Source organism: Megalops cyprinoides, chromosome 4 (genome assembly GCF_013368585.1).
Source record: "Megalops cyprinoides isolate fMegCyp1 chromosome 4, fMegCyp1.pri, whole genome shotgun sequence".
NCBI lineage: Eukaryota > Metazoa > Chordata > Actinopteri > Elopiformes > Megalopidae > Megalops > Megalops cyprinoides.
Genome location: NC_050586.1, coordinates 34,217,455 through 34,245,127, shown reverse-complemented (window position 1 = coordinate 34,245,127; position 27,673 = coordinate 34,217,455). Strand labels below are relative to the sequence as shown.

Here is a 27,673-nt window from a genome sequence, read left to right as displayed (position 1 = left end):
TTTGGATCGCCTATTTTAGCAATATACTTATAATTTATGCAATTTTACTAGTTTTGAAATGGCAATCACAGTTATTCCTAACAGCCTATGGTGCTGTATTTATTTGGCACGGGACACTATGCCTTTAAGAGCACTCGGCGCAGGTAAACAAACAGTGTCGACGTCACGGCCGAGACGTGACGCTTCTGAAGTTCTTACTTTTAGGGAAGGAGGACAGAAAATGTTCTAATGCGATTTGACAGACGCCTTTCGGACCGCTAAATTGATATTTACTCAGAGCCCAAGGTCTTTCAGGAGAAGTGAAATCGAATCGACGTTTGGCAATGGGTCTTCTTTCCTACTGCTGAGACTGGAAAGGAGTCACATGAATTTAAACTGAAGATGGCGGAGCAGCATTCAGCATCACCAGGACGTGTCCGGGATTTGCAAGTTTCAGGCAATTTGGACCATTCCACGGATAGTGGAAGGTCACATCAACAAGATAATAACGGACATTTGGCTAGTAGCCCGGAGGAGACGTTTTCTCCAACTTCGGTTATATATTTTAAAGAGGCGTTAAGTTCTGGGAATATACAGTTCACGAAGAGAGAGTCTCCGCTTCCCGAGTCACCTCAGTATGAGTTTCAAATTGAGAAAATCAGGAAGAAAAGTAAGTATTACATTTTTTTACAGTATGCATTTAGAGCGACATTATTCTTGTTTTGCATCTTCACACGATCTTAGGCATTTCTTTCGGTCGTTAGATAAGAGCCTGTAAAATTTGCTGGCTCTGAGTATGCAGGGACGTGTTTTCGCGTTCCAACCGCAACTGAAACTCGATCAAGAGATTGTACCAAAGTATGCACTGAAACATAAATGAAGCATCAGGTCGATATTTTTCAGGTGATGTGGCTTGTTGGTGTGCACATCAGTTATCTCCTGGATGCCAGTCGGTTGTTACCAGTCAAAATGATAGGTTTTGCGTGGTATTCATGTGTCCTTCGTTCAATGTGTCATTGGTGTTCTTTCAACCGTGTGCGGTTTGCGTCACAGTCACATGATGAACTGGCCGTCCTTGTCAGGGCTTCCAGTTAAGTTTTGGAAAAATGAAAAATTATATGATGTGGATGCATTGCCATGTCCGCGCAAGGTCATATAAAGCAGGCCTATTAGCTGTATGCTACTTTACGGGTCAAAAGGACTCATATGGAAAAACGTGGAGCTGGCTAGAATAACGTTACCCAGCTGTTAAATTATTCATAGCTCAGTGAAATGTAGACACGCATCTCTGCAATAGAGTTAGTAAAACTAAGCGGTGGAAATCTGATTTATCCATAATTGGTCACTAGCAATTAAGAGCTGGGTTCCAACAGGACCAGATATAAATTAATCGACAGCTGTTAACTGTACTGTATGGGAGGGTGAGGGTGAGGGTGAAATGGCTGTCAAGAGACAGTGAGGTGAAACCACAGAGAATAGAGAAAATCTTTGTAAAAATGGAAATGTCTTAAAATGCACGTGTAGACAAAAGTGGTGCAAATGCCAACCCCAGTTGTTGTTTGCCTGCATAGCCAAGTCATCCGCAGCCTGGCGTGCAGCTGACCAATACAATCAAACCGTTGTTGAGACCAGCGTAATACAAATAGGAGCGTCCACGTTTGGTAATGTGGTTGCATCGCTTATCAGCTGGGGTTCTGGCTTCGTGTTATCCGTTAAAGTATCATAACGCAGCGTGTTAGCTGATTAATAGCAAGCTAATTTAAATTCATCTGTGAGTTGGAGAGGTCAGGGGGATTTTTCCCAACTTCTGCAAATTTAAAAATACGTTTATGGTTTCAGTTACGCTGTGTGTGAGCTCTGTCAGCCGTGGAACTGATGGTAATTTACCCACAAACTTTACTTAACGTAAACATATTACGTAAGATATACCTATTACATAAAGTTACCTTTAGGGTAACTTTATATAATACCACAGTGATGGGCATAAACGGTTTGTTGAGGTGTTCTGTCTCTGAAGTTATGGAGTACTTTTTTTCTGCCACAGAGAGATTCCGATTTAGCTCCATTCCACATACAATCAGTCCTAATCACAATTTAGCAAGGTATCCAAGAATCATTAGATTTAACTTTACTAGCTGTGGTAGTTATTGGATTATGTAGTAGTAGTGGGCGGACATGAACACGAACTGGGAGAAATGTCATGAATGAATAGGCCCTTGGAAGGTAACATATGCATGAATGTATTGGTGGTAGTGCAGTGATTTTTTTCAACGTATAACATGTGAATACACAAATGCTGTTCAGAAAGAGGAAGCTTAAATTTAAGTGAATTACAGTAAGTAGAGTGTGCATGCAAGGTTTAACCAAAACCACCCACAGGAGTCTTCCTTATTTTTACTTTCATGAAGTAAATATACACTAAAGTTCAAATTTGTATTGACTGAGTCACTCTGCTGTTCTGTAAAAATCATTCACATCACATTAAAAAGGAGTTTTGTTTGACTTGTTTTTCATAATACATTCTCAAAAGTAAGCATAGTTGAGACATTTTCCTACATTGGTTTGTGTTTACAACCATGAGATCCATTGCTAATCCTTTGGAAAGAAAGTGGCATTTTTCTTTGCCAACACAAGAAATACAGAAAGGAAAAAAGTATAGACTACACTAAGCATGCTGTAGCGTACAAATCAAATGATATATTGTTATTGGTCATCAATGAAAGCAGTGAGGGTTCTGCAGTTTGTGTAATAGTACAGTCGTTGTCTGTTTTTTTTTTTCTTAAGGCAAAATTTTCCTCCCAGGGTAATGATGCTAAATAAATGAAACTAGGCTTTGGCAAATGTTTATATTAGTGGTTTCAAATTCATATTTGTCATACAGTATTTTTTTTTCCACAAAGTCAGAGTTTGATATCTGATTCAGGACAGGATACCAGATCGTCTCTGCTAAAAGACACACAAGTTTTGCGTTAAGTGTATTGTGAGTGTGCACTTCTTACAGTCTTAACATGTGGCCAAATAGTCATTTGAAAATCTGAGTGGAAATTCTCAGGGGGATAGCCTGCTCAGGCAATCCCCCGACGCCCTCGGCAAAGCTATCATTAAGAGGGCCATACAATGGCAGTGAAATGGAGGGTGTTTGTACGATATCAAACGACAAACAATCTCCATATCTAAGCTAATGCAGTAGCTAATGTCGTCTGTGATGTGTTTTGTGTCGTCGTTTTTTGTACCATGTAAAATGAACAGCATATTACCATTGTGATTCTTGCCTAATTAGGCTGTGGTCTTCTGTTTCTGGTGCCATGTTAATTATGTTTGTCACAGGGAGATTAATTTGATTGTCATTTGCACTGACTTTGACTGTGGAGTCATCGTTTTATACAATATAATTTTTATGAAGGAAGCATTATTTCTGTTTGTATATTTTGAGCTTGTAGGTCTGAATGAGTTTATGCCACTTTATGGTAAATATTTTGGAATAAAATGTCCTTGCTGAGTAGTAATATGTTTGCAGTCATCACAAGATTTGAATTAGACAGATACAGCTACAGAGCTGCCATTAGTTTGTAGCTCTCATTTCATGTTGATTTGGTCAGAAATTACACAGGGATATAAATGTGTGAACAAAATGGTCTGTGTGGATTTTCCTACTGAAATATTAAATTGACTGTGCTGTAGTCTCTGTACTGTGCAGCCTCATTTAGTCTTAATGGTTTTTATTTACTTCAAAGTGAACGTTGTGGTTTTTTGTATGTGGTCCTTCCATGAAGATTTCAGTCTCTAAAATTCAAGGTGCTATCAATCTCATGATCTTTATAAATGGTGTCCCTTCAATGGTCTTAAGAGGCAATGGCCAGCTGCTCATGGAAATGAGCTGAATCTGTTATTGATTAGCGGGCCTCCATTCCCAGATGGGGAATGCGTTCAAGGCAAAAGCAATGGATAATCTACCCTTGCATCACCGGCATCAGTTAGGCATCTTGGGAATTTTTCTCTCTCTTTTTTTTTTTTTTCCTCTTGCCTGGACCATCTGCTCACGTGACGCATGATTTATAACACAGCTCGTTGGCCAGCCATTTTGGTCCATGCCCACCCAGAGCGCTGCGCACAGCCAATCCTATTACAGTGATCGGGGCTGAGCAGGGGAGAGCGAGGCAGGGATTCCACCACCGGCAGGCATACGCAACGCCTCTCTGTCGCACGGCCGGGCAGCTGGGGAGCAGTGGGGGAGCGGTAGCAGCCGGCCAGCCTTTGTTGTTGAGACAGCGGCTATTTCCCCTCAATCACCTGCGATCCGAGGGGGGTCCTGCGGAGGCTGAGAGAAGAACAGCATCCTTTTAGTCCCGCGGGGGATCGCTGTCAGCATCTCCTCCTTCTCCCCTTTTTCCCTTTGTTTTTCCTCCTCCTCTTCTGTCTCCCTGCCACACCGCTCGTGTGAAGGCTTCTGGCGGACCTGCTGTGGAGGTTTGCTGTGGGTTTTTTTTCCCCTTTTTCTTTTCTTTCCTCTGTTTTGTTTTGTTTCGGACGCCCGGCTCGGCGGACGGAACCGGGGCTTTCTGCTGCCGCCTCTGTTGCACCAGCTGAGTCATCATGTCCGATCTGACGCCCCAGAGCGATGCCCCCACCCCCACCACGGAAAAGATCACGCAGGCGGCCAGGGAGACCATCTACCTTTGCAACTTTCGGGTATCCGTGGACGGGGAGTGGCTCTGTCTGCGAGAGCTTAATGACATCTCCCTCACCCCCGACCCCGAGCCTGTCCATGAAGGTACGTAAGCCCCCGGGCCGGGCTTGCCCCATTCGGCGTCATTGGGTTCACCAGAACCATGCGGCTGGGTCGGAGTCACCGTAAATGTGTGGCCATATGCATGCACTTTAAATTGGACAGGAAAGGGCACGGTCTGTACAAATCGCCACTCAGACCTGCTGTGTAACAGCATCATGGAGCTACATCACCCAGCAAGCAGCATCAAACTGAAAGCTGCTGCTGGCAAAAAATCTCCATCTCCAAGCACAGGAAGTCAGGGCTTGTAACAAAGTGGCTCTGTGTAGTCTATATCCCTGGGTGTCGGCTCACTTGCACCGTGCTTGTGCTTGTTTTGATGGGCGTCAGTAAATAAAAGGGTTATTCATCTAAATGAGACTGCACTTGTTGTACAACATGCGTTGTAGTGAGGTTTGTTGAATGGTTTCACAGATGACAGCTAGGATTTACCTCCCTGTAATGTGATGGTGTTTTGGATGTTAATCTGTGGTTATCTGAAAAATAGTCTCTATTTTGATTTCGGCCTAGCCTAAATGTAGTTAAAGACCATGGCACACTTTTGCTGTTTGCTTTGTCTTTGTATTGGAGGTTTTCCAAATTAAAAAATGCTGAAAAAAAAGAGTATTATGTATTACAAAGAAGCCATTTACAAAGGCCCTGACAGTTCTAAAAATCCCACCAGTGTATCATCTGTAATACTGAGGAATATCTTACACCTGCTGTAATTTTAATTCCTGTGCTGTGGGTTTACTCACAGGTTTTGTTCATCATTTATCGTTTTAATTAATCATTTTTCATCATCAAATTAAGTCGTTTTAACTCCTCAACCTTTCGTTTGTATTCCATTTGCAAACATCAATGTTTCATGTTAACAAATATATTTTTTGTACTAACTCATAGTGACGAACACTTTGTTCCTATCATTGGTAGCAGTGGTATCATTGCAGAATCCTTTGCCTGGTGAAGGCAATACAGAAAATACAGGAAAAGTCTATCATGGCCAAGGATATAGCATAGTCATCATTTATTTTAAGTACATTTTTACTGCAGGGCATTCCCCTCTCTGCCTTCCCTTCTCTGCCTCATAACCCATATTTAGTTGTCTTTTATTCTGAGCTTTATCTGTTGAATAGGCAGACATGTTATTCAGGGCATGCCTTTGGTTCACCATTTAGGCCTACTAGCTATCCAGTGGGCAAAAAAGTTTGAAGATACAGTGAGTGAGGGACCTTAGCTATTGTCACCTGTGTTTTCCTGTTCAAGTTCTTGATGGTCAGGTTTTTTGTCTTTCTAAACATTTATGTGAAGCTCTCACGCTATAGACAGCCAAAAGGTTTTACAGCCTTAGTATTGCAGTCTGTTAACATGAATCCTCATATTATCTTGGGCTAATTATCGACATGTTTTTCTCCTGCTGGCCTTTGTGTTACATAAACTGGAAAGGTATCTGATTAGGTTTAATTCCAATTTTAGCCTGCACTTCTAGACTGCAGTTATGCTATTGTGAGAGCGTTTAGTCAGCAAGAGTGTGTTGCCAGGGATTACTGTTGTACAAGTCACATGATTGTTAATGGGACCACACGTCGGTATTGTTTGGCAGGCAGAATAATAGCCTGCAATGTGAATTAGTTAACAGCTACAGTGACAGAAGCACTATAATATTCTCTTCTTTTTTGGTCCTTTTTTGTTCTACGGCATCTCGTTTTCTAGTAGCAGATAAGTCCTTGTCAGATGATGTTTCTTTGAAGATTGTCTTCAGAGGTCTGTGACAGAAGCAGGTATAATCCTGTTTTATGTCAGTAACTACTTCTTTTTTTCTCTTCCTCAGTAGACATTTTCCTCCGTGATTAGAAAAACCAGAGGGCACTGATATGCATGCAAGAACAGGGGGACTCTCGGTGTGATTTGCTTCTGACATGCAGGGATATATTGCTGTTGTGAGAATCAACATGAAAAGCCAAATGATGCAGGATGATATTGCTCGGGTCCTAAGGGTTATACATTGGGCCCACTGGCATCCTAGAAGACTTTAAGGGCAGTCATGTGGTCCATCTTTTGGATAATACAGGAATTACAGGCAGACAATAAAAATAAATGCAGTTGTTTCACCAATATGGCATCCATTTTAGCTTGTGGAGTTTGAGTATAACATTGAATGAACTGCAAAGTGAAATGCTAAAAAGAAGCATTAAAGAAAGAAAGGAAATGCTCATCTTACCAAATACTTAACTGAAAAAGCACCAAATTATACATGGCGACGGTGTGAGTATATAAACTTACGTATGTATACTTACAAGATCAGCTGTAGGCTGTAGCTTTCAGTATTGGTTCATATGGCTGTCATTGCTCCTATAATGTACAAATGGGTTTAGATACCTGTTTAACAAAAAATTTAACCCCCTGTACCACTGCCAAATCCAGCACTATATTTTAATTTTGAATTAATGCTATATTTTCTTTTCCATAGCTCCATCTCTGGTTGTAGGCCTATAGGTTGGCCTGTTGGTAATATACGGTAGCACTGACATAAACTACAGTATAATGGGTAAGGCATTGGATTTTGTACCCTGCATGAGTTATAGACACATTTAACATTCCACACAATCAAGCCTATAAGACTGTAAACCTGCCGCGAGAGACAGCTAGCAGTTTGATGAATAACGGCACTTACTACACCGTTTATGACTTCCCGTAGTTTGCATTTAGTAACCTTGGCAACTGTTGAGGTGTGATAAAGCAAGCCTGCAGTTCGTAGGCTGTTGTGTAGGTTATCATTTGCTGACAAAATCCTGCTACTCTCGAGAGGCAAGCAGTCTGTAACCGAGTAACCCATTTCACTGCATGATGTCTGTATTCAAGGCTGTTAATCGTATTGCTGACTTTCATCATGAGATGAATGTGGATTCAGTTATAGAGAGTTTGCAATTTGCAGTTAGGGTCTTGCTTGTCCAGTACATTAGCAGTCTGCTGGCTTTGTAGATGTGTTTTGCTCCCGTAGTTTAGCAGGCACTGTAATTTTCAGCTTGTCATTGGCTGGGAGTTTGTGACTGAGGTTTAAATTGTGTTGCACTGAGGGATTCAAATTCTGATGGTCTAAACTAAAGGCAGGTGAACCTGTTAAGCTATTACAACTACAGAAATAAATGTGGGGCAAAATCTTATTTTGAAATTCTCATAACCCTTGAGCTTTCAATGTAGCATATGATGTGTAACCAAACAAGTAATGAATGGAGATAGGCGGACCAAATATTTTTCATCAGGAGGACAAAAAAGAAAAACATTGAATAAACAATCTTTTTAATATCAAAATGCACTGCCACATTTGCCTCACATATAATTTATGGCATAGTAGAGAGTAGAGACGTCAACTAAAATTCTGTTTTTGTTGAATATCTCGGTCAAACTGAATAAATGAACAGCTCTGGAATGAAAAGCAGTGTGCAGAGTGGATCCAGAAGACCAGGGGGACACTGCTCTGTGGGGATGGTGTCTGTAGTACATTCACCTTTCCTGTGCCAGGTTCTGTTACATTCTCTCCGTCTCTCTCTTTCTCTCTCTTTGTTGGTGTCGCTGTCCCTTTCTCTCTCTCTCTGTAAGAGAAACAGCTCTCTCTGCTCCCTCTCTTTCTCTGACCCTCCCCGAGCCTGCCTGAAAACTGCTATATTAGTGTGCTTCTCCATTTCCCCATGGCACAGATCCGTCGCCATGGTACATCCCACCTGCTGTAGCCCTGCTGTTACGCCGTCTCTGAAGGGTGGCTTCCAATGCCAGGGCTGGTGAACAGGTTTCACAACTGTTGTGAGCAACCAGTTGGGTCTGTGCGGAAGTGTTTATCCGTTGGTTTGTGTGTCTGATTTCAAAGATGTAAAATGTTTATTATTTTAGCCGTACAAGTACAGCACAACGTACAGGTTGGCTGCATAATGTTGACACTTTGCCAAGATTACAGTGAAAATGAATGTCTGGTTTGTCACATGGCAGCTAATATTTTAAACCACTATTAGCTTCGTATGAACTAAAATGATTATAATGAGTTTACCCTTTTCACAGGACAATATCTGATATGCCTGCACGCAGTTACTTTTTCATTGCTTCAACCCTAGTTTTTACTTTTGTTCCCCTTGAGGGTCATTGGTGCAAGATAAAGTACCTGCAGTTGGATTGGTTTTTGCTGAACAGCCTTTTTAATGGAGCTAAGGTACTAACAGGTAAAAACTACTGTATTAGATTGAACGATTATCGTCCCAAGCACCAGAGTCTCAGGATTTATTCAGTCAACTGACGATTATATCCCCTCACAATGTTTGCCTTGTTTCTGTTGTTGCTGTTAGTATTATATTGCTGTTTTCTTGAAGTTTCTGTTGGTTTCATTTTCCTGGGATCAAGGATTGGAGTAAGATATGAGAGTGGGATTACTGGGGTTCAGGGGATAAGTCTGAAGTTTTGTGTGCTCTGGATTTTTTATTCTTTCTGCAAAATGTATGCTGTTCAGTGCTCTGTGACAATGTAGTTGACGGATTGACTCAAAATGACCGAAACTTTGACTTCAACAAACAATCTTACATGTGTGGTAGAAATACAGTAGTTTCTGGTGTGAGCTTTGTAAATTTTGCTTGCTATTTGCATTCATTTCCAGTAAGCCTTGCTGAGTGTTAAATAAATGCTAAACATGTCTTCCTCCAAGGAACTGCGTTGAAGTGAAAATATGATGAATTTAGGGATTGTTGATGTTTACCAGTTAACCATTTTCATTTGCAGGATATTGTATCTTCAACTTTTTTACAAATAACTACATAAGCCGTGTGACACTTCAGCTTTTGTTGATTTGTTTCTTACTGTGTTTCCGGAGCTAAAGCAGCAGTTATCCCATTCCTGTGCTCGGTATTAGGAGTAAAATCTCCTTTTATTTCTCACAGGTAGGCCTAAGTAGTGCTCAACAGTAAGCAATGGCTGCACAGCTGGTGCAAATGCCATCACCATGGCAACCGAGACAGAAGTACCTTGTTGACACCCTGCCTGTTCCTCTTTTCAGATCCTAAGGACCCCATCGCGATCGAGAGGCTCAACCTGATGAACATGGCCAAACTGAGCATCAAGGGGCTGATCGAGTCTGCGCTGAACCTGGGCCGAACCCTGGACTCCGACTACGCCCCCCTCCAGCAGTTCTTCGTGGTGATGGAGCACTGTCTGAAACACGGACTGAAAAGTAAGCCCCTCCCCCTGCCGCTCATTCACATTAGACCCTGTTTTAGTCCTGCCTCGCCCAGCCCGCTGTGTGTATGGCCAGTGCCAACCATGCACTTAATTGAGATAACTATGCAGAGACCAACTGTCTTCATTGGGATGAGCATTGATCATTACCTGCTTGTCCCATATGAAATGAAAAATGACACTATGTGCTGCTTGAGTGGGTGAATTATCACCATTCATTTTGATTGCTCAACCTTTCTGTGTGTCTCAGTTTAGAGTATGGTTGTCAGCAGCTGTGTTGTCAAGCCTGATATAGTTGGTAAGCAACGCTGTTCATTTGCATGTGGCCACATTAAGCCACTGCCCCGAGCAGTGATATAAGTTGCCTAAATAGTGACCATTTCGGGGAAAATTTAAAATCGTGAATGAATGTACTATATTCATATTCCAATATGTTGCCTGTTGTGTGAGAATGACATGATAGTTAATCCAAGGAGAGAACAATAGCAGCATGTTCTACTTTCTCAGATTGTTGGCTCCATATTCTTGTAGAACAGCATTTCAAAATGGCACTCAGGATGCTTACATAATAATTATGTAACTGCATTCAGAATTTCATGCCCAGCCGTCTGGAAAGCTGTGTATTTTGAAACCCTTTCAACTAGCCAGCTGGGATGTCAGACCATTTTCTTCTGTCAGAAATGATGATCAATACAAACTCGAGTCCTGCTCTGTCATGACAGTCAGCCTGGGTGGTTTGATGGGTTTATCCTGCTGAACTTCTTGCAGAAATATGCACTAGACATCACCAGTTAGCCATACCATGCTGATCATATGCTATCTGTGTGTACTCAAAACTGAATGCTGTCTATATTGTAGCCAAGAAGACATTCCTGGGACAGAACAAGTCTTTCTGGGGCCCCCTGGAGTTGGTGGAGAAGTTAACCCCAGAAGCGGGAGAAATCACAGCTAGTGTGAAGGACCTGCCTGGGCTCAAGTAAGCAGTTTCTCTGATGTCAGCCCTGTAACACCACATGAAATAAGACAGGGCTTCACTAAGGGTTTTACAGGTGCCCACTTGGGGCTTTTGTTGGACAACCTGTTCACCCACAAGTCTACAACAGTTCCTACAACACGTCCCTCGCCTACAAGTCCAATGTGACCCTGAAGCACGCTTAGTTTGCAGAAACCTATGCAGTGGGGACCGTTGGCACCAGTTATCTGATTAGAGATGTTAGAGATGTTCTCCTATAAAAAATAACAAACAAACAAGAATAGCATAATTTCGGTTTTCTTGGCTAGTTGGTAGGGGGATTGTATTTTTCAGCTGGGAGCACCGCCTGGTCAAAATAATGTTCAGGGCAATCCTGCAAGATATCTATTTGGCCTTAGTCTCACTTATCTTTTATCAGAGTCTATGCGGAGTAATATTATAATATGAACTTACATGTTAATGATGCATGGATTTATGTTTATGTGAGGGGCTGTATGCATACTTGGCCCAGAGTTTCTTATCTTCACAAAACAGCAGTGTAAATTTGAAACGGCCTGTGATTTATCTGTATGTCTCACAATGCCCCACAATCTATGTGGTGTTCTGGGGGATGAAGGAACCAGATGGCAGTGAATGTCTTCTGTAGATAAGGGCTTTATTTCCAGAATGTCTATAAATACTGCCCTGGACTATGTGGTGTCATTGTAAATTGATGTCCTATTTGGCTCGAATAGGAGAGAGGGCGAATGAGAGCCCCAAAGGTGTTGGGCTATTAGAAAATCCACTGTCCCCACAAGACGCATTTCACAGGGTCTGATTCACAAGCTCTCGTAAAACTTCCTTTGAACATCCTGCCCTTAGACGGTGCCCAATTTACAGTATACAGCTACGGCTGTAAAAAAAATTCCCTCTTGCTTTTTGAAGCTCCCTTCCCATCGATCTGCTCCATCTATCAGCCTGGATTCTACCTTATTTGAAAGGTAACCAGAAAACAATGGGATATTTTTAAATGGCGGAGAAATTAGTGGATTGAGAAATAAACTTGATCGCCACTGTGTGGCTGGGGTATGAACAAGCAGGAACAGAATTTCTCAATAGCCTGTAATTATAATAGACTTAAAATTGCAACATACAATTCGTCCATTAGATGTTTACCTTCTCTGCCTCTGAGTCTGGGTGCCATTCTTTGAAATTTGGAAGAACTGAGTGTCTCAGTCATTTTTTCACCTCTCTTTTTGAAGCCTGTCTTCAACATCACATTCCTCCAGGGCACAAACTGAGTAATTGGTCTGTATAAATGGTGTTGGTTGGTTTATGATGCGTGGTTTGCAGTAAATACCATCTGTGTGTTTTTTTAACAAAGAAGTGCTTGTTCCCTATGACAGAACACCCTTAGGGAGAGGGAGGGCCTGGCTTCGCCTTGCCTTGATGCAGAAGAAACTGTCAGATTACATGAAGACCATCATCAACAGGAAGGATTTGCTCAGGTGAGTCACTTAGTTCTTTTATACTGTACATCCCTATGCAGTTTGTAGTTCCATTCTATCCTATCTGTCAGTATCTTTGTCAGCATATGTAATGAGCAAGTATTTCTGTCCCTAATGAAAAAGTAGTGTTTTTAATGTATGGCAAACTCTGAAATCTAAAATAAAATGCCAGTGGCTGTCAATACTGTACATATTTTTTGTACAGGGCAGTAATTTTTACATGCTTTTGAATGTATTCCTTGTGTTTTGGATTGTATATTTCAACGTAAATGATTGTTTTTGGTGTGTGGCTTGGTTCCTCAGTGAATTCTATGAACCGAATGCCTTAATGATGGAGGAGGAGGGTGCTGTGATCGCCGGGCTCCTGGTGGGGCTGAATGTCATTGATGCAAACCTCTGCATGAAGGGGGAGGACCTGGACTCTCAGGTGATTCGACTGCGAGATGTCTTTCAGAATGCAGACCCCGGTTGTTTGTTATTTTTAACCTTACAATCAGTGACAGTCAGACCTTGATGTTACTACAGCTGCTCCAGTACATTTGGCATTTGCACTGTAGTCACACATTGTTATCGATTTAACTATTTTTTTCTTGTAGGGGATTCTAGAATGAACATCTGTTCATTGATACACACCATGGGGTTAACATTGTGTTATGTTTATTAACTCATTATTTTTGTGAATTCAGACCTTGCGATTTTCAGTATGTTTACCAAACAAGCCACAGATTTACTCCGGTAAAATATCTCAAGGTGCTGTGTCTTGTGTATCTTTTCAGGTTCTCATTCTAGACTTCTGTTTAACCTTGTGTATCCTTGCAGGTTGGCGTTATAGATTTCTCAATGTATCTGAAGGATGGAGGTCATAGCAGTAAGAGCACAGAAGGGTAAGTCCAGAGTATGTCATTTCACCTCAGTTTGGCCTCAGCATGTGACAGATTCAGGGAAAGCTTCAAGATTCAAGCCAGGCCTTTTGTCAGAGATCCTCTATCTGTGTCTGTAGATTTATCCATTTAAACTTTTCATAACTTCGGTTCCTCTTCCACATTTCAGTGATGGACAGATCACAGCAATTCTTGACCAGAAGAATTACGTTGAGGAGCTCAACAGACACTTGAGGTACTGTTGTATTATTTCGGCAAACTTGTCATTGAAACCTCATGCTCTGCTCCTACACGTGTTGTTTTCTGTGGAGGCTGCTTGTCATCATGAATCCGTTCTGTTCCCCTCCATGAACAGCGCCTCTGTGAATAATCTCCAGGCAAAAGTGGATGCGCTTGAGAAGTCAAACACAAAGTTGACAGAAGAGGTTGGCTTGCTCCCTACATTTACATTCTGTGATGGCTTTGATTAGTATTTCTTGTCTAGGCAGACATCCTTATCCAGAGTTACTTATATAGCTTACATTTACATATTATCCATTTCTGCTGCTGCTCAGCTTAAGGCAAAGGAGGGTTCACGTTAAACCAGATTTGAAATGATGAAAGTGAATTAAAAAGCCAGCACTGTTTTGACATTCCTGTTAAGGCATCAACCTTGAGATGTCTGTCTCTAAGTGCTTCTTAGACAAGGTTATGAAGCTCAAGAGATAAAACAGAATATTGGATTTTTTATATTCTGTTATATCAGAGCTGTCTCTAAATGGGTGCTCTTCCATTGCAGCAAGTACCTTGCTCCAGAGTGCAACGCCAGTGGTCTTTTTACAATTTGATACCCTGCTGGAAACTCATCCACAAGCACACACACACATACACACACACACACACACACACACACACACATACACACACACACACACACACAAACACACAGTTTCATGTAGTCTTTATGTGTATTTTGTAGCAAACTAATTAAAAAAATATCCTATGTAAGCATGAACAGTGACACTGAACAGACCTGTAGAATGTCTGTTTCTCTTTCATTTTTTAGCTTGCAGTTGCAAACAACAGGATCATAACTCTTCAGGAAGAAGTAGAGCTAGTGAAGGAGGAAAGTTCTTACCTCCTGGAGTCCAATCGCAAGGTATTTACACCATCTCTACTCCACATCATATTGTGTAAATGTACTTTTCATTCAGAGATAGGGGATGAAAAGATAAATAGGATTGTGACATCTGTTTTGATGTAAGTAATTTGTATTCAGAAGGTACTGTTTCATGTACGTCCATGTGAGTGGTAATCGGAAGGCCTCTCAGGTCCTTCCCCCTAGAGATGTCTGGCATTCCTGGGATGAGGTCATTATAGATGCATTGCTGCAGCCTGTCTGACATAGGCTGGCTCAGCTGCTTTTGTTAAAGGCATCCCAGGTGCAAGATGCAGTGCTGATGCTTGATTTGGGTGCTGAACACACCTAACGGGAGATGAGCACACCTAATATGCACTCTGTCCCCGTAGGGGTCGAAATCGGAAGGCATGGCAGATGGACAAGTGCTCGGAGAGGCACGCAAACAGCTCAAGGAAGAAACCCAGCTACGATTGGTCAGTGTCTTCTGCCGCAACAATATAATTAATTTGACAAAGAAAGAGGAATAAGCAGTGCTGTAGTGCTTTGGAAAAAAAGTATAACGTACTTAAAAATATCTAAAGGTGCTCTTTGGACTGAAGAAAGATGAATAATGACAAAATTATAAACCATAATTATTAACCATGGTTAAAATGATAAAAGCCAAATTTTTATCATGATATAATTCATTTGTTTAGTTTGTTCTTTTATATGTGGTTGGAACTTTGAAACATCCTGCGAGTATGTTGTTTCTGCTGCTATTTTTTGGATGTGGTGGAGGGAGAACGGACCCTGTCTGCTTTGTGTGAGGGTCAGCTGAGAGCAGGGTCCAACCCAAAGCCGGAGGTGAGGGCAATGTTTAAGCTGAACCCGTGTTCCCCCTCCTCTCCCAGGACGTGGAGAGGGAGCTGGAGCTGCAGATTGGGATGAAGCAGGAGATGGAGCTGTCCATGAAGATGCTGGAGAAGGACATCTGCGAGAAGCAGGACGCGCTGGTGGAGCTCCGGCGGCAGCTGGACGACCTGCGGACACTCAACCACGAGCTCACCCACAAGTCGCAGGTACTCAGAGAGCACGCAGACCCACTCTCATCCCATGATTATCTGAACATATCAAGATACGAGGTGAATGTTAGTGTTGCAGGCTGTCTAGTTTCAGGTCAGCACAAGTTAACCTGTGATAGTGCTTGAATGGTGTTGTGCATGTACTGTCTGGTCTGGGAGTGTTGTTAACCTGGGCTGTCACTGTTACTCATGTAACGTGGATAGATACACTTCTGTTCTCTTGTGCTGGAAGTTGCTCTAGATAAGAGCGTCTGTTGAACGCATGTAATATAATGTAATGAATATTGCGCATTCACCATTCACAATATTTCGCTATTTCTTTAATAGATTTACTATTCAAAGTATTTCCTCTGTGAAAGGTTTAGCAGTGTTATGATAGTGGGAGGCAAATAATCAATGTTAAAAATAGTTCTGACTATAACAGAATGAGAGATGTTGCCAACCATAGATGTGTGGATGTCAGTCCAGTATCTGGGGAGTGCTCCTTCATCACGACCATTAATATTTTGAAAATTGAGGACTGCACACTAGCCAGATTTGACATGTCTTTAGAACATTTGGAAAATATTACATGTACATCACTGTTGCTGTATATACACTTAGTTGTTTATTTTTGTGTGTGAGAGCTTTGATATGTATGATCTGAGGTGCCCGTTAGTGTTACCTGTGAATATAATGTGTGTGGCTATGGTGTGATATGTGTGTCAGTGTCGTTGTGGATATGGTTTGATGTGCGTGTTATGATGCCTATTACCTGCACACAGAGCTCCGATGCCGCCGTGAAACAGAAGAGTGAATTAATCAGCCGATTGGAGGAGAAGGCAAACCAGATGGCAGGGACTATTAAACAGCTGGAGCAGAGGTAGGAGCTCATCTGTACTCCCTACATCATGTCACGCTCTGAACCGACTATTAAACAGCTGGAGCAGCAATGGGAGCTAATCTGTACTGCCCACACCGTGTCACTCACTGAAAGTGTGTTAAACAGATGGAGGAGCTAATCTATATTTCTACACTGTGTCACTCACTGAACTGAGTATTAAACATCAGGAGCAGAGGTTGGAGCTAATCAACATTACCCACACCATGTAATTTTGTAACCTGCTATTAACCAACTGAAGCACAGGTTGGAGCTAATCCATATTGCCCACATCAAGTAATTTACTGGTCTACTATTAATCAGCTAGAGCAGTGGTAGGAGCTAATCCACATTGCACACACTATGTCATGCACTGACCTGACATGAGCACACTAGCCCAAAGGCTATCTGACAGGATGTGTGCAGGTTTTGCTGATTACATTGTGTAATTCAATTTTGATGGTTCATTTCTGACTTAGGATGCAGTTTCCTTTCCGCAGTGAGAGACAACAGTGTTATTGTGTAAAGCGTATTTGAGTGGATACTGTGAATGGAGAGAGCTGTTTGCCAGTTCTCCCCCACTTCCTGTTCTCTTCCTGCCCGCCTCGGAGACATGGAGGGGGGAGACCTTGGGTAATCCTGTCCTATAATAACAGCTGTCTTCCTCTTGTGTTCCTCATTATTTTGTTCTGTCGCTCCATCTCCATTTCCCCCTCATCGCTCGTTTTCCTCCATTTCCCGAACAGGGAAAAAGATTCGGTGAAACAGGCCCAAAGCCTCACCTCTGCCGCCGAGAGGCTTCTTCAGACGCAGCAATAGGCCGAGAAGATGAGACGAGAAAAACCGTATCATAAACAAAACAAACCACTGACTTTGATCATGAAGTCTTACATAACGTGGACATGGATAAAATTGGACATTTCAAACTTAAACACAGACTGCGATTATGTCTTTGATGAACCACAAGATACTTTTCTTGAGTTTCCTGAGAATACCGTTCCTGCAGCTACTTCGGTATCACCTTAGAGCCGTCCCTTTTCCTGTGCCGGGCCAGATCTGAGCAAAGCATTTTTATTAGTGCAGAGAGAAAGCTAAATTGTGAGCTGCAGGCACGGCAGGATTTAATTTTTGTTTAGAACACGTCAGCCATGAATCAGGTCTCTTGATATTAGTGTTTCCTGCCTGCTGCAATTCCTCAAGTCTAGCTTAGTGTGGTTTAGAAATGGAAGCAACTCCCACTCCAGGGTCAGATATCTAAACTGAGCTTTCTCTGCCAGGTATGCAGGTGTGAGGGAACCTGAAGCACTGATCTGTGTGGACGTTGTTTCAGGCTATTTGTTTCAGAGAGTTTGGACACTATGCCTGAATGAAAGAAGATTAATATTCTGACAAGGCACAAATAATCTTTTTTTAATGAACCCACATGCATAGCATAACGATAACTCTTCCCACATTCTTGAAGGTGATGTTTATCTTCAACAGCAGATGCACTTTCTCACTGAAGATTACTAACAGTGGATTGGTGTATGGAATGTATGGAACTTGGGATGGGGCAACCATGACCAACACTGGTGTAGTAACTGCCTTTGGAAACTTGCTGAACACAATTTGTTTTCATGAAAATATTTTTTTTTCTTTTTAATGTTTAGATTGGTGGTAGACATGTCAATCTCCTCTTTTCCTTTTAGCAGCAGTGTACTTGTGTGAACAGATAAACGTTGAAAGGCAGCTGCTTTTATGATTGGTTATTCCATGTTCAGATTAGCTGGAAAGGATGACGTCGTCTACTAATGTGTGATACAACAGGCCCTGAAACTACACAAAGTGAATCGATGGGCATGTTTTGGCGTGGGTTCCCTGTCTTTGCTTAAGAATTAAATGCCTGAGTTACATGAATCGTCAAGTATTCGTGAACCCATTAGCACGAACCGTCAATGTAACAGCAGTGAATGTTAGGACACAGGATGTTACCGGGAGGCATACCTCAAACAATCCAAAAAATGTGTATGATGTTCCTATGAAAGTTGTTGCTGGGCTGGAGAGAGGTGTAAGCAGCATATAGCGGAAGGGGGGAATGTGTGTTAATTTAACATAGATGTAAACCGCAGTCAAAGCAGCATAATAAAATGGACAAGTTCAAACTAATCGGCCTGGTTCACCTTCTTTGGACACGATCCTCCATTCTTTTCGCGGAAAGAATGATGACGCCATCCTTCATTTGTCTCATCCCTTTCTTTTCAAGCTGTCATTTGCGTTCTCACTCTCTCTCTTATTTTTCCTCCCCCACTTGAAACGGGGTGTCTCTCCCCACCATGGCTTTTGTTTTTACCATGAGTTCATGTGGCTCAAACCCAGATCCAGGCAGGCGGAGCGCGAGAGGGACCTGGCCGACGAAGCCAACCGCCTCTTTAAGCAGGAGTTCGGGGACAAGATCGAGAGCCTGCAGCTGGAGGTGGAGCAGCTGAGGAAGCAGAGGTACGGGTAACAAAGAAAGTGAGCTGGGGGAGAGCCAGAGCCCTTCAGGGTATAATGCAGCAAGGAGAGGATCATGGGAAATGTGGTCAGTAGCAATCCAACCAGATAAACCAGAGAACCACAGAACATTGCATCAGATGTCATAATGTACTCGTTGTGTATTCAGGATTTTGCTGGATATAACAGGGGGCTTGACGCATGTTCAGGTGTGGTCTGTTGTTTTCATCCACGTGCTGTGACCCTACTAAATACACTTCTGTGCCTTTGCTTTGTAAGTTGCTTTGGATAAGAGCATTTGCCAGGTGTTGAGGAGTAAATGTAAAAATATTGCCTGGAGTCAGTGTTGCTAGGCAGTTGCCGAGACAGCAGATATATTTCCTCTGTTTAATGGCATAAGCAGATCATGTTCATCAGATCATCTCACATGATAGAGCACACGTGAGACGAGTCCTCGTGGCAGTCATTTATGCTTTTATACAGACGAGTCCTTCATGAAGGGCAGTGTGTGGTGTAAAGCTGAGAGCTCTGGGACCAGCACTGAATAGTGAGCTCATGGAGCTGAACTCTATGGGGCTAAAAATTGGTGATGCTAGAAAACCAAAAACAGGGTGGGATACAGAATACAAACCCTGTGGGTCATGGGTTTCAGTCCCACATTAGGTTTAAGTTTGAGTTACAGAATGTGTTTGATTGTGGGCGTTGTACGTTGCCCCAAGTTAAGACACCTTTTAAAGAAATATGTAGTAACACGTACTAATAAAAAGGGATGAACTGAATGGGATGTTAGCTCAGCTTTTTTAAAGTAAATTGTAAGCTTACAGTTTGTCTTCTGAACTTACCTTTGTCTTTTTCTCCACACAGTGGAAAAAAAAAAATACTCAAAGCGATGAAGGTTCATGCCAACAGCATTGTTTTGATATAGCAGCAGCGGTTAAGCGTTGAATATGCACGCAGGTACGGACTGGAGTTGGAGCTGAGAAGGGAGAGGGAGAGGAAGACGGGTGTCCACACTGATTCTGTGTCTGTGGAGAAGAAGCCATCTTCCCCTCCGAAGGATGCCAAACAGCAAGTGGAGGAAATCAGAAAGGTGTCAACATAGAGAAGTGACATATTGGACATGCTGAAGCTGATATGCAGAAATAAAGTGGCTTGGAACCAAAAAGCTTTATTTTACCTTTTTAACAGTGTCAAATATGTGCTTGAGCAGGCACTCCTGGCTGTCAGTGTTAAATAAAATGCTTTTGTCTTTAAGGATCTCTCTGGTTGTCTGGCTGTTCCCATCATGGCTCTGTTTTCACTTTTATATCTGTGATGTGTAGCTATTAAGGTGATTCTGACGTCTGGACCGAGAAGTTAAGGGACATTTTCTTTTAATTAGGAACTGGAGGCAGTCAAAAAAGAAAATGATCAACTGCGGACAGTATTGGAGGAGAAGGAAAGTCTCAGCTCAAGCTTGTAAGCATGAGGAATAGTTGGTTTATAAATCATACAACTTTAAATACTGTTTTTAGAGCTTTAATACTGATGTATTACTCCCTTTTATGTTCTTAAAGGTCTTTGTCACAAAATGAAGATGAACAGGTATGTTTGGTCTCCTTGTCTGGTGCACTCAATAAGGTATTATAACATTCATAGACATCTTATGAAACGATGAGTATTATATTGATAATGCTATTGAGTAACTACACAGTTCTCATATGGTTGATATTTCTTTAGCGGTGGCTTGGGATGTATCCGAGTCCAAGATTTGCGTAACTGATTGTGGAACAGGGAAGCAAGGAAGCAGTGCTTTGCATAGCCAGCGTGGATGATGGCACTGCTATCATTGCAATTAAGCCTCTTAAACATGTAATAAGATTATGCACACAGGGATGCTGTGGGTATCTCATTAAGCCGTTCCTAATCTTTTCAAGGATCAGGCATTAATTGAAGACAGTAAGCCATCTATCTGCAGCATGTGTGAAGAGACAGACTCGCTGACGAGGACCAAGGTACCACATTTAAAACACAACAGAATCATTTATTAGCATCCAAATTGTAAACCAGGCATGGCACACTGGTTTCATTTTTCATTCAGTAGGAAGTAATTAGATAAATATTCATATTAATCATCATTCATCTGGCATGTAAATGTGGCTGTTGTGGTAGTGACAAATTAGATTTAATACACATGCAGAAAAAAGGTGTATAGAGCACTCCAGTTATATCTAATATGCTGCTGTTCTGTCTTCTTGTTACAGAAACTATGCAAGAACTGTGGAGAGGTTTTCTGTGAGAACTGCCTTGCCAACGAGTTGCCTTTGCCATCTTCAATAAATCCTGTACAAGTCTGCAATGTGTGCCATTCGAAATTGCTGCAGCAATATGCCTCAAGTCCATCCTGACCTACAGGAAGGCTGGGAATACAAGTGGCTTCGGCACATTGAATAAACATATCATATACTGAGAAATATCAAAGACAGGAGCAGGTGTGACTGTTTGAATTTTGAGTTTATTAACAGGGCAGTAAGTGAGATACCACAAGGATTGGTCTTTAGCTTTAGGACTGTTGGTAGAAAGGGATACATTGGTGTCCACTTGTGTGAAAGGTTTTTAATTATCAGTGTTGTGTATGTTCGCAACTGCATTGATCACAGTATCATGGACCGGATGGTTTGACTAAAAAATATGTGTCCACCAAGTGGATTTGAATGGAGCACGTGCGAGCCGAATGGATATCCTGCAGCATGTGGTACATGAAACATGATTTAAAAATATTAGCAAATAGGGTGAACTGCTATTATAGCACTTGAATTGTTCTCAAAGCTCTTTCAACAGTCTGCATTTCCCACATTGACTATGTTATGTTTTGAGTTAGCCTTAAGTAAATGACACAGATTCAGTTATTCATGTTGTTGTATGTATTAGTGGTGAAATCAGCTTGGCTACCAAACCCGGGCTCATCTCATGAATCTGTGGAGCAAGAGATTTTCTCTACAGTTATCTGAAGCTACCAAAATGAAACAATATTTGCACGTTCTGCAGTGCACAGCATTTAGTGGTTTCATTCTGTGTTTTAAAAATAGTAGTTATTCACAGAATTACTCAGTTGGATTACTGAAACACTCAAAATCGCACAGAATGGCATTTAACCTGATAACTTCCTCTTTGGTGTATTTTTTTTTTTATTTATTCTTATCTTTTGTGTATCTTGGCATGTCTTAAAACACCTAGGTGAAGCAGCGGTCTTACTTTGTCGTCATCATTCATCTCTTATTTTTTTTTTCTCGTTTCCACTGCGTGTTCTGTACCGTGAGAATAGATTTGGGTTAAACATGGAATGTGTCATATCAGGATTCCATTTACAGTAATTAAAAGCGTTGCACAATCAAGCTATCTGCATTGCTTTATTTGAATCATGAGCTCTGCTCTCATTGAATTGTAACTATAACCTGCTGTTGATGGAAATGAAGGTGTAACATTTTATTTTCTTGGTTTTTATTTTCAGAAGATTGCTTAACAATAAACTTTTAGTAAAACGCATGAACAGTGATTGTTTTCAATGGTTTACGACAGTGATGTCCAAAGAAGAGCAAGAACGACAATGGGGGATTGTCTTCCCCAACTATAGGGTTTTCAAACATATCTTTGTATATTGGAATTTATTAGGCTAATAATACATGATGTATTAAATACATCAGCGCAATAACAGCGGCAACTTAACACATTCGATTTGACTTTGATGTGACAATGGCGAGTTCAATTATCCAAGCCACCTAGTACAAGGTCCAGGATGAAGACGTGCGAAGAGTATGTGGTGACAATAAGATGTATTCCTCTAATATTGTTGAGGAATGGCCTGCCAAAGCAATGTACTCTGGAGACCTTATCAGGAACAACTCTTAAGTTTTGGCATTTGTGACAGAAAAGCTGTAGAACCACCAGATAAGTCTTTATTAAGAGATAATTGTTTAGTTGGTAAGATAAATGTCCTTTAGTCATTCTTTTAAAAATAGGTTTGTCTGCTTTGTTAATTACATCATTACCAGCAACTATGCTTTGGACATAACTTCACAGATGGGTCTTCTTCCAAGATAACATCAAGCTGGATGCTGAAATCAGTTGCTAAATATTCACCATCTACATATAAGAAAAGTTGCTGAAAGCATTCAGCTCAGTACTACAAGTAGTAATTTATCTTATATGTGTCCTTTTAAACATAAGGTGTTAATAAAAGGTGGAAGTGAAAATCTGTTGCTGCCAAACTGCATTTATGTCCTTATGTCCTAAAAAAAACACATACAGCACATAACTTTGTCAATGGGGGAAAGAATGTTTTGCACAGCAAGTTTTGCTTTTATTTTCTGATTGTCTCACACACTTGTTCTGAATGAATACAAGATAAAACTGCTAGCTTGAACAACAGCTGAGAAGCAGCTGTGAATGAGATGAAATGGATTCGTGAGAGACTTCCCAAAATGCCCGGTTTAGGCCAAATGTTTAACATGAAGTTTATTAGGGTGCTATACATACTACTGTGCTCTTTTATACATACCATAGTGCTCTTTTCCATTCTATACCCTCAACCTTGACAAAAACAGTATGTCATTAGTACTGTGCAGGGTGTGAGAATGGTATTCATACAACAATGTCACCTTACAGGAATGCGTTTATTCTGGGAGCAGACATTCTATGATCCAGATGCACACTTATTCTGAAAATCAATAAATTATTTGGAGACAGATAGATATTTGGAGTTGGACAGGGACATTTCTTGCTCATATCTTCACCTGCAGAAGACAAATAATTTTTGGTATTATTTCTTCAAGAGAATTCACAATGCAGCTAAACCATAACAATGAAGCCATGTTTGTATTCAGACTACATAAAACAGTACAACTGTACTTTGCATGTACCTGAACAGCTACTAAAGTCACGGTTTGACCTGAATGCAGCTTTTAAAGTGCTGAACTCATCAATTTTCTCCTACCTCAACTTACTGGTGATGCGGAATTCAGGAACAACTCAATATATCGCTCGTCTGCATGGAGAAAATGAGGAGTGATTCAAAAACATTAAAGCACAAAGATTATGATTAGTCTGTCTCCAGAACAGTCACTCTTTCTGTCATGGTGTTTCTTCTGTCATATGGTGTACCTCACTGAAGTAATGTAAACTCCTAAACCAAGACATATTTCACTGTTAATAGCATACTAGGTAATGCTACGAGACCAATGCTGTGTGGTTTTCACAGGTGACTTAAAAAACAATGAGGGGGGTGCTCTCTGATATATCATTAACAATACAATAACGACCTCTCACACACACTTATTTCAACGTGCTACAGTTAACGTTAATCAAAGCACAGTAAAAATTATCTTACGCATGTTGGCCTTGTCTCTGGACATGGCAGCCACCGCGTCTTCGTGGCAGGTAAAGTACACGTCGGCCTCTCCAGTAGCTCTCCCGTCTGGACCATACTCAACGAGAATCCTGTCCAGCCTCAGTGGAGCGAAGAACTGAAAGAAAAACGCATGCCTTTCTACAGTGCAGACGAGACCGCTCCAATATACATGTGCCCCGATCTTTTGAATGAATCTGCGAGAAATTTAGCAGCGCTTGTTATCTCACGTTTACAATGTCGTGCCCACTTGCTTGGAAAGGCAGCCCTCTCACGTGTACGCAGTACTCGGGTGCACCGGAGGCAGGTCTCGATGCAGCAACTGGAGCAGCAGTGCAAGTACCTGCGAGTGAGCATTTGCAATACATTTGATATTGTTCAATCGGACTAACGTTTCACGGATGCGCAGCTGTAGTGGCAGAGTAACATTTAGGAGGCACCATGAGAAAATGTGTCCTTGGAAAAGGGTTTGGTTGGACACACCAAGCATTTTTAAATCAGCCATTAACCTTGTATGTGCTTGGTAAATTAAAGTAGCCAGAGAATTTCTTCTTGAAACCCTTATTGGCTTTTTCAGAAAAACTGCATTCATTTTAAGATCTATATATATGGGTATTTGTTGGTGTATAGTGTATAGCGCCCCAAGACTTCTTTTAAATTCAACGTTTTCCTTAAGGGATACACAACATGTTCCTGTGCAGACAATGAGCATTGTCATTTACATCTCAAGCTCATGGGGATAAATTTTACACATGCTTTAATTTAAAAAGTAACATAAAATAATAACAATATTGGCAACAACGATAATAATAATAATAATAATAATAATAATAATAATAATGTGATCTCACTGGTTTCAGGCTCTGGATGTGGCTGTGCAGCAGGTTCACTCTTGCTTGCTTCAGGAAGGGGCCTGCTGTCGTATGGTGAGGCATACTCCGTCCTCCTTCTGCTATGCTGGGATAGGATATCACTTTTCCTGCTGGGGAACACCTCGATGTACCTGCGCACACGCAAGACCACCAATCAGCCATCCCCCCTTCTTTGCTATCCTGGGTGAATACATGAGGTAGAGGCTGCACCACATTGGTATTCATGATCAGAAAGTCATGCAATGTGTTATGTTTTAGAGAGACCGCGCTTCTACTGGCGGATACACCAATGTGTACATACCTATGAAAAACCAAGGTCGAAAAATTGATGATATTACTGATGATAACTATTGACAAGCACATATCTGCACTGGAACTCGGCAAATTCACCAGAGCAGGGACAGGGACATTACATGTTAAGCACCTGTTACTTTTGAAACTGTATCTCTGACGCCTCTCATTTTAGCCCCATAAGCATGAGAGCAATCACAGAGGTGTCCTTACCTGTTGCCTATGACACCTCTGTCCCACTCTAAAGCCTGATCCGCCATTTCCTGAGACGCGAACTCCACGTAGGCGATCCCCGTGTTTCTTCCCCAGCGATCTCTGACCATCTTCACACCGTCCGCAACGATCTCCAGCCCTGCGTGCGGCAGCGTTCCTTTCGTTAACAGGCGGAAAAGCACGCGGAAGGAGACGAACGGTGTGGATAACGACGCGGGAAGACCCACCTGAGAAGAACTGAACGACGTCCTCCTCGGTGCAGCTGTACGGAAGGCCGCGGATCCTGACGACTCCGTCCTGGGCCGGGTGCAAGGACGACGTCCTCAGGATCTCCTCGGCTTCGCTGTTTGTCACTTCGTACACTGCGTGAGACAGAAAGAGCTCGTCTGCCTGTCCCTGTCGCAGTCGGTGCCATCACAGTACATGTTGGCTATTTCGTTAAGGGCCTTTTTATCTGCAGGATATTCATTCCTATTAATAGAACACAACACCGCAAACCATAATTCACAGCCCATATCAGTTAATGACTAAAAATAAAGAAGTGACTTAGTCTTAGAAGTCAGCTTGTATACCACAAAATTAGGATGTAACATTCTGTTAGAACTTTGTATGTACTGTAGGCAGCAAAGGTAGAAAAACTGTAAAATAAAGAAAACGTCAACTGTGGCAGTGTGCCTTTGACCAACATGAAGAGATCAGCCTTCTGAAAGGCTGGCAAAGAAGCACTATGTGCAAAGTAGCAAACCTTCAACGTAGCGGGGTCCCAGGTACTGTCTGTGTTTCTCCAAAGCTTTGTGGACGTCCTCTTCGTGCTCCAGCTCTATAAAGGCTTGTCCATTTGGCTTCCCACTTCTGGTAAGCGTTAGATGAATTCCATTCACTCCATCACGAATTCTACACTCTGGGGCAAAAAAAAAAAAAGTTTGCTTGGAAATCACAAAAAGAATGTTATAATACAAAACTGACACATCACATAAAAACTGATACTGACTTGTCCAGGATGGCAAGACAGTAATTTGCTTGTATAATACTAATACTACTACTACTAATAATAATAATAATAGTTTTTATTTATACAGCACCTTCCATATTAAATTTGTACCCAAAAGTGCCTTATAAATCAGAAAACAATGATAAAGTATTATTACTCACCTTTGCATAGCCTATTTTGTCTTTGTCATATCCAGAGCCACTTACATATCTTAAAACTTTTCGGCTGGATATTTACTATGCCAATCTGGGCTAAGTACCTTGCACAAGGGCACAACAGCAGTGTCCCACCAGGTAAGCGAACAGGGAACATTTTGGTTATAAGCCCTGTTCTTTATGACTACACCACACAAACCACTGCAGTATAACGAGCTTACCTGAGAAAAAATTCAAGAGATCTTCGGGTGTACTCGACCAAGGAATTCCTCTTACACGGACGATGAAAACTTCCTTACTCCTGGACTCTTGAGAAGACTTGTAGTCAGGTAAAGGTGGATACTCGTCTTCTTTGAAAGGAACTCCTGCCTATTACCAGAAAGACATTAACAGCGGGCTAGATAACGGAAGATTGTAAGCTAGCTGTCGCATGAATGTTCACCAGAACGGTACGTTGTACTTACCTCAGTGGACAGTCCTTGTTGAAAAAACTTCGTTGAAAAGAAAACCGGTTGACCCTGCTCACGTGTGGATGTCCAGTAGTGGTGGTGTTGTGAACGTCCACATGCATGTCCGGCTCCACACACAGCTGATCTATTACAATTTAAGATTTTACTCGAGGTAGCATATCTCGCCGCAAAACCTCTAAATATTGAGGATATCAAAAAAGACCTGCAGCGTCCGGCCATGGTCTGATGACCTTAGTGCGTATTATGCTTCTAGCTAGCTAAGCTATCTAACAAGATAGGCAAATTGCTAACTCGCTGTAGACTGACAGTATATCGGTATTAACAACATTAGCTACAAACAAGACTGAGATTGCAGTGCCACGACAGAAAAGCAGTTTGATAAATGCTCACTGTAAACTCAGTAACACAATCAAAGACCGTTTACATGCATGACAAGCCTTCCAATGTCAATCGCAGAAACACGCACTAAGCCGCAACATGCTCGGAC

General features: G+C 41.7%; 2 protein-coding genes across 5 annotated transcripts; one reads left to right on the top strand and one right to left on the bottom strand.

Moving 5' to 3' along the window:
• Positions 1 to 168: 168 nt before the first annotated feature.
• rufy3 (RUN and FYVE domain containing 3) lies at positions 169 to 22,330 on the top strand. Of its 4 annotated transcripts, none has more exons than XM_036526600.1 (18): positions 169 to 649; positions 9,780 to 9,953; positions 10,817 to 10,934; positions 12,317 to 12,418; positions 12,722 to 12,845; positions 13,238 to 13,302; positions 13,469 to 13,534; positions 13,655 to 13,724; positions 14,345 to 14,437; positions 14,809 to 14,892; positions 15,310 to 15,477; positions 16,245 to 16,342; positions 18,695 to 18,814; positions 19,769 to 19,901; positions 20,193 to 20,269; positions 20,368 to 20,395; positions 20,728 to 20,805; positions 21,055 to 22,330. In XM_036526600.1, the coding sequence occupies exons 1-18, from the start codon at positions 382 to 384 to the stop codon at positions 21,196 to 21,198; spliced, it is 2,010 nt and encodes a 669-aa protein (XP_036382493.1). In that variant the 5' UTR covers positions 169 to 381; the 3' UTR covers positions 21,199 to 22,330. The 4 variants fall into 4 exon arrangements, with proteins under 4 accessions (XP_036382493.1, XP_036382495.1, XP_036382494.1 ...); XM_036526601.1 differs by lacking the exon at positions 169 to 649 and adding an exon at positions 3,935 to 4,750; XM_036526602.1 differs by lacking the exons at positions 18,695 to 18,814; positions 19,769 to 19,901; positions 20,193 to 20,269; ... (1 more) ...; positions 20,728 to 20,805; positions 21,055 to 22,330 and adding an exon at positions 17,086 to 18,275.
• A 156-nt stretch (positions 22,331 to 22,486) lies between these two features.
• On the bottom strand, positions 22,487 to 27,657 carry grsf1 (G-rich RNA sequence binding factor 1). The gene is made up of 10 exons (XM_036526784.1): positions 27,181 to 27,657; positions 26,938 to 27,085; positions 26,316 to 26,471; positions 25,798 to 25,932; positions 25,571 to 25,709; positions 25,046 to 25,197; positions 24,425 to 24,537; positions 24,177 to 24,312; positions 23,784 to 23,834; positions 22,487 to 23,583 (listed from the first exon to the last, which is right to left on the bottom strand). Exons 1-9 carry the CDS (start codon positions 27,403 to 27,405, stop codon positions 23,785 to 23,787), a joined length of 1,254 nt encoding a protein of 417 aa, XP_036382677.1. The 5' UTR covers positions 27,406 to 27,657; the 3' UTR covers positions 22,487 to 23,583; position 23,784.
• Positions 27,658 to 27,673: the final 16 nt, after the last annotated feature.

Excerpts from the sequence above, each read along its gene's own strand:
- rufy3 (XM_036526600.1), top strand. The coding sequence starts at position 382 with ATGGCGGAGCAGCATTCAGCATCACCAGGACGTGTCCGGGATTTGCAA. Across the intron at positions 18,815-19,768 it reads GAGCAGCTGAGGAAGCAGAG|GTACGGACTGGAGTTGGAGC; the intron begins GTACGGGTAACA and ends ATATGCACGCAG. Across the intron at positions 19,902-20,192 it reads AAGTGGAGGAAATCAGAAAG|GAACTGGAGGCAGTCAAAAA; the intron begins GTGTCAACATAG and ends TCTTTTAATTAG.
- grsf1 (XM_036526784.1), bottom strand. The coding sequence starts at position 27,405 with ATGGCCGGACGCTGCAGGTCTTTTTTGATATCCTCAATATTTAGAGGT. Across the intron at positions 26,472-26,937 it reads TCTCTTGAATTTTTTCTCAG|AGTGTAGAATTCGTGATGGA; the intron begins GTAAGCTCGTTA and ends TTTTTGCCCCAG. Across the intron at positions 25,933-26,315 it reads GGGACCCCGCTACGTTGAAG|TGTACGAAGTGACAAACAGC; the intron begins GTTTGCTACTTT and ends TGTCTCACGCAG.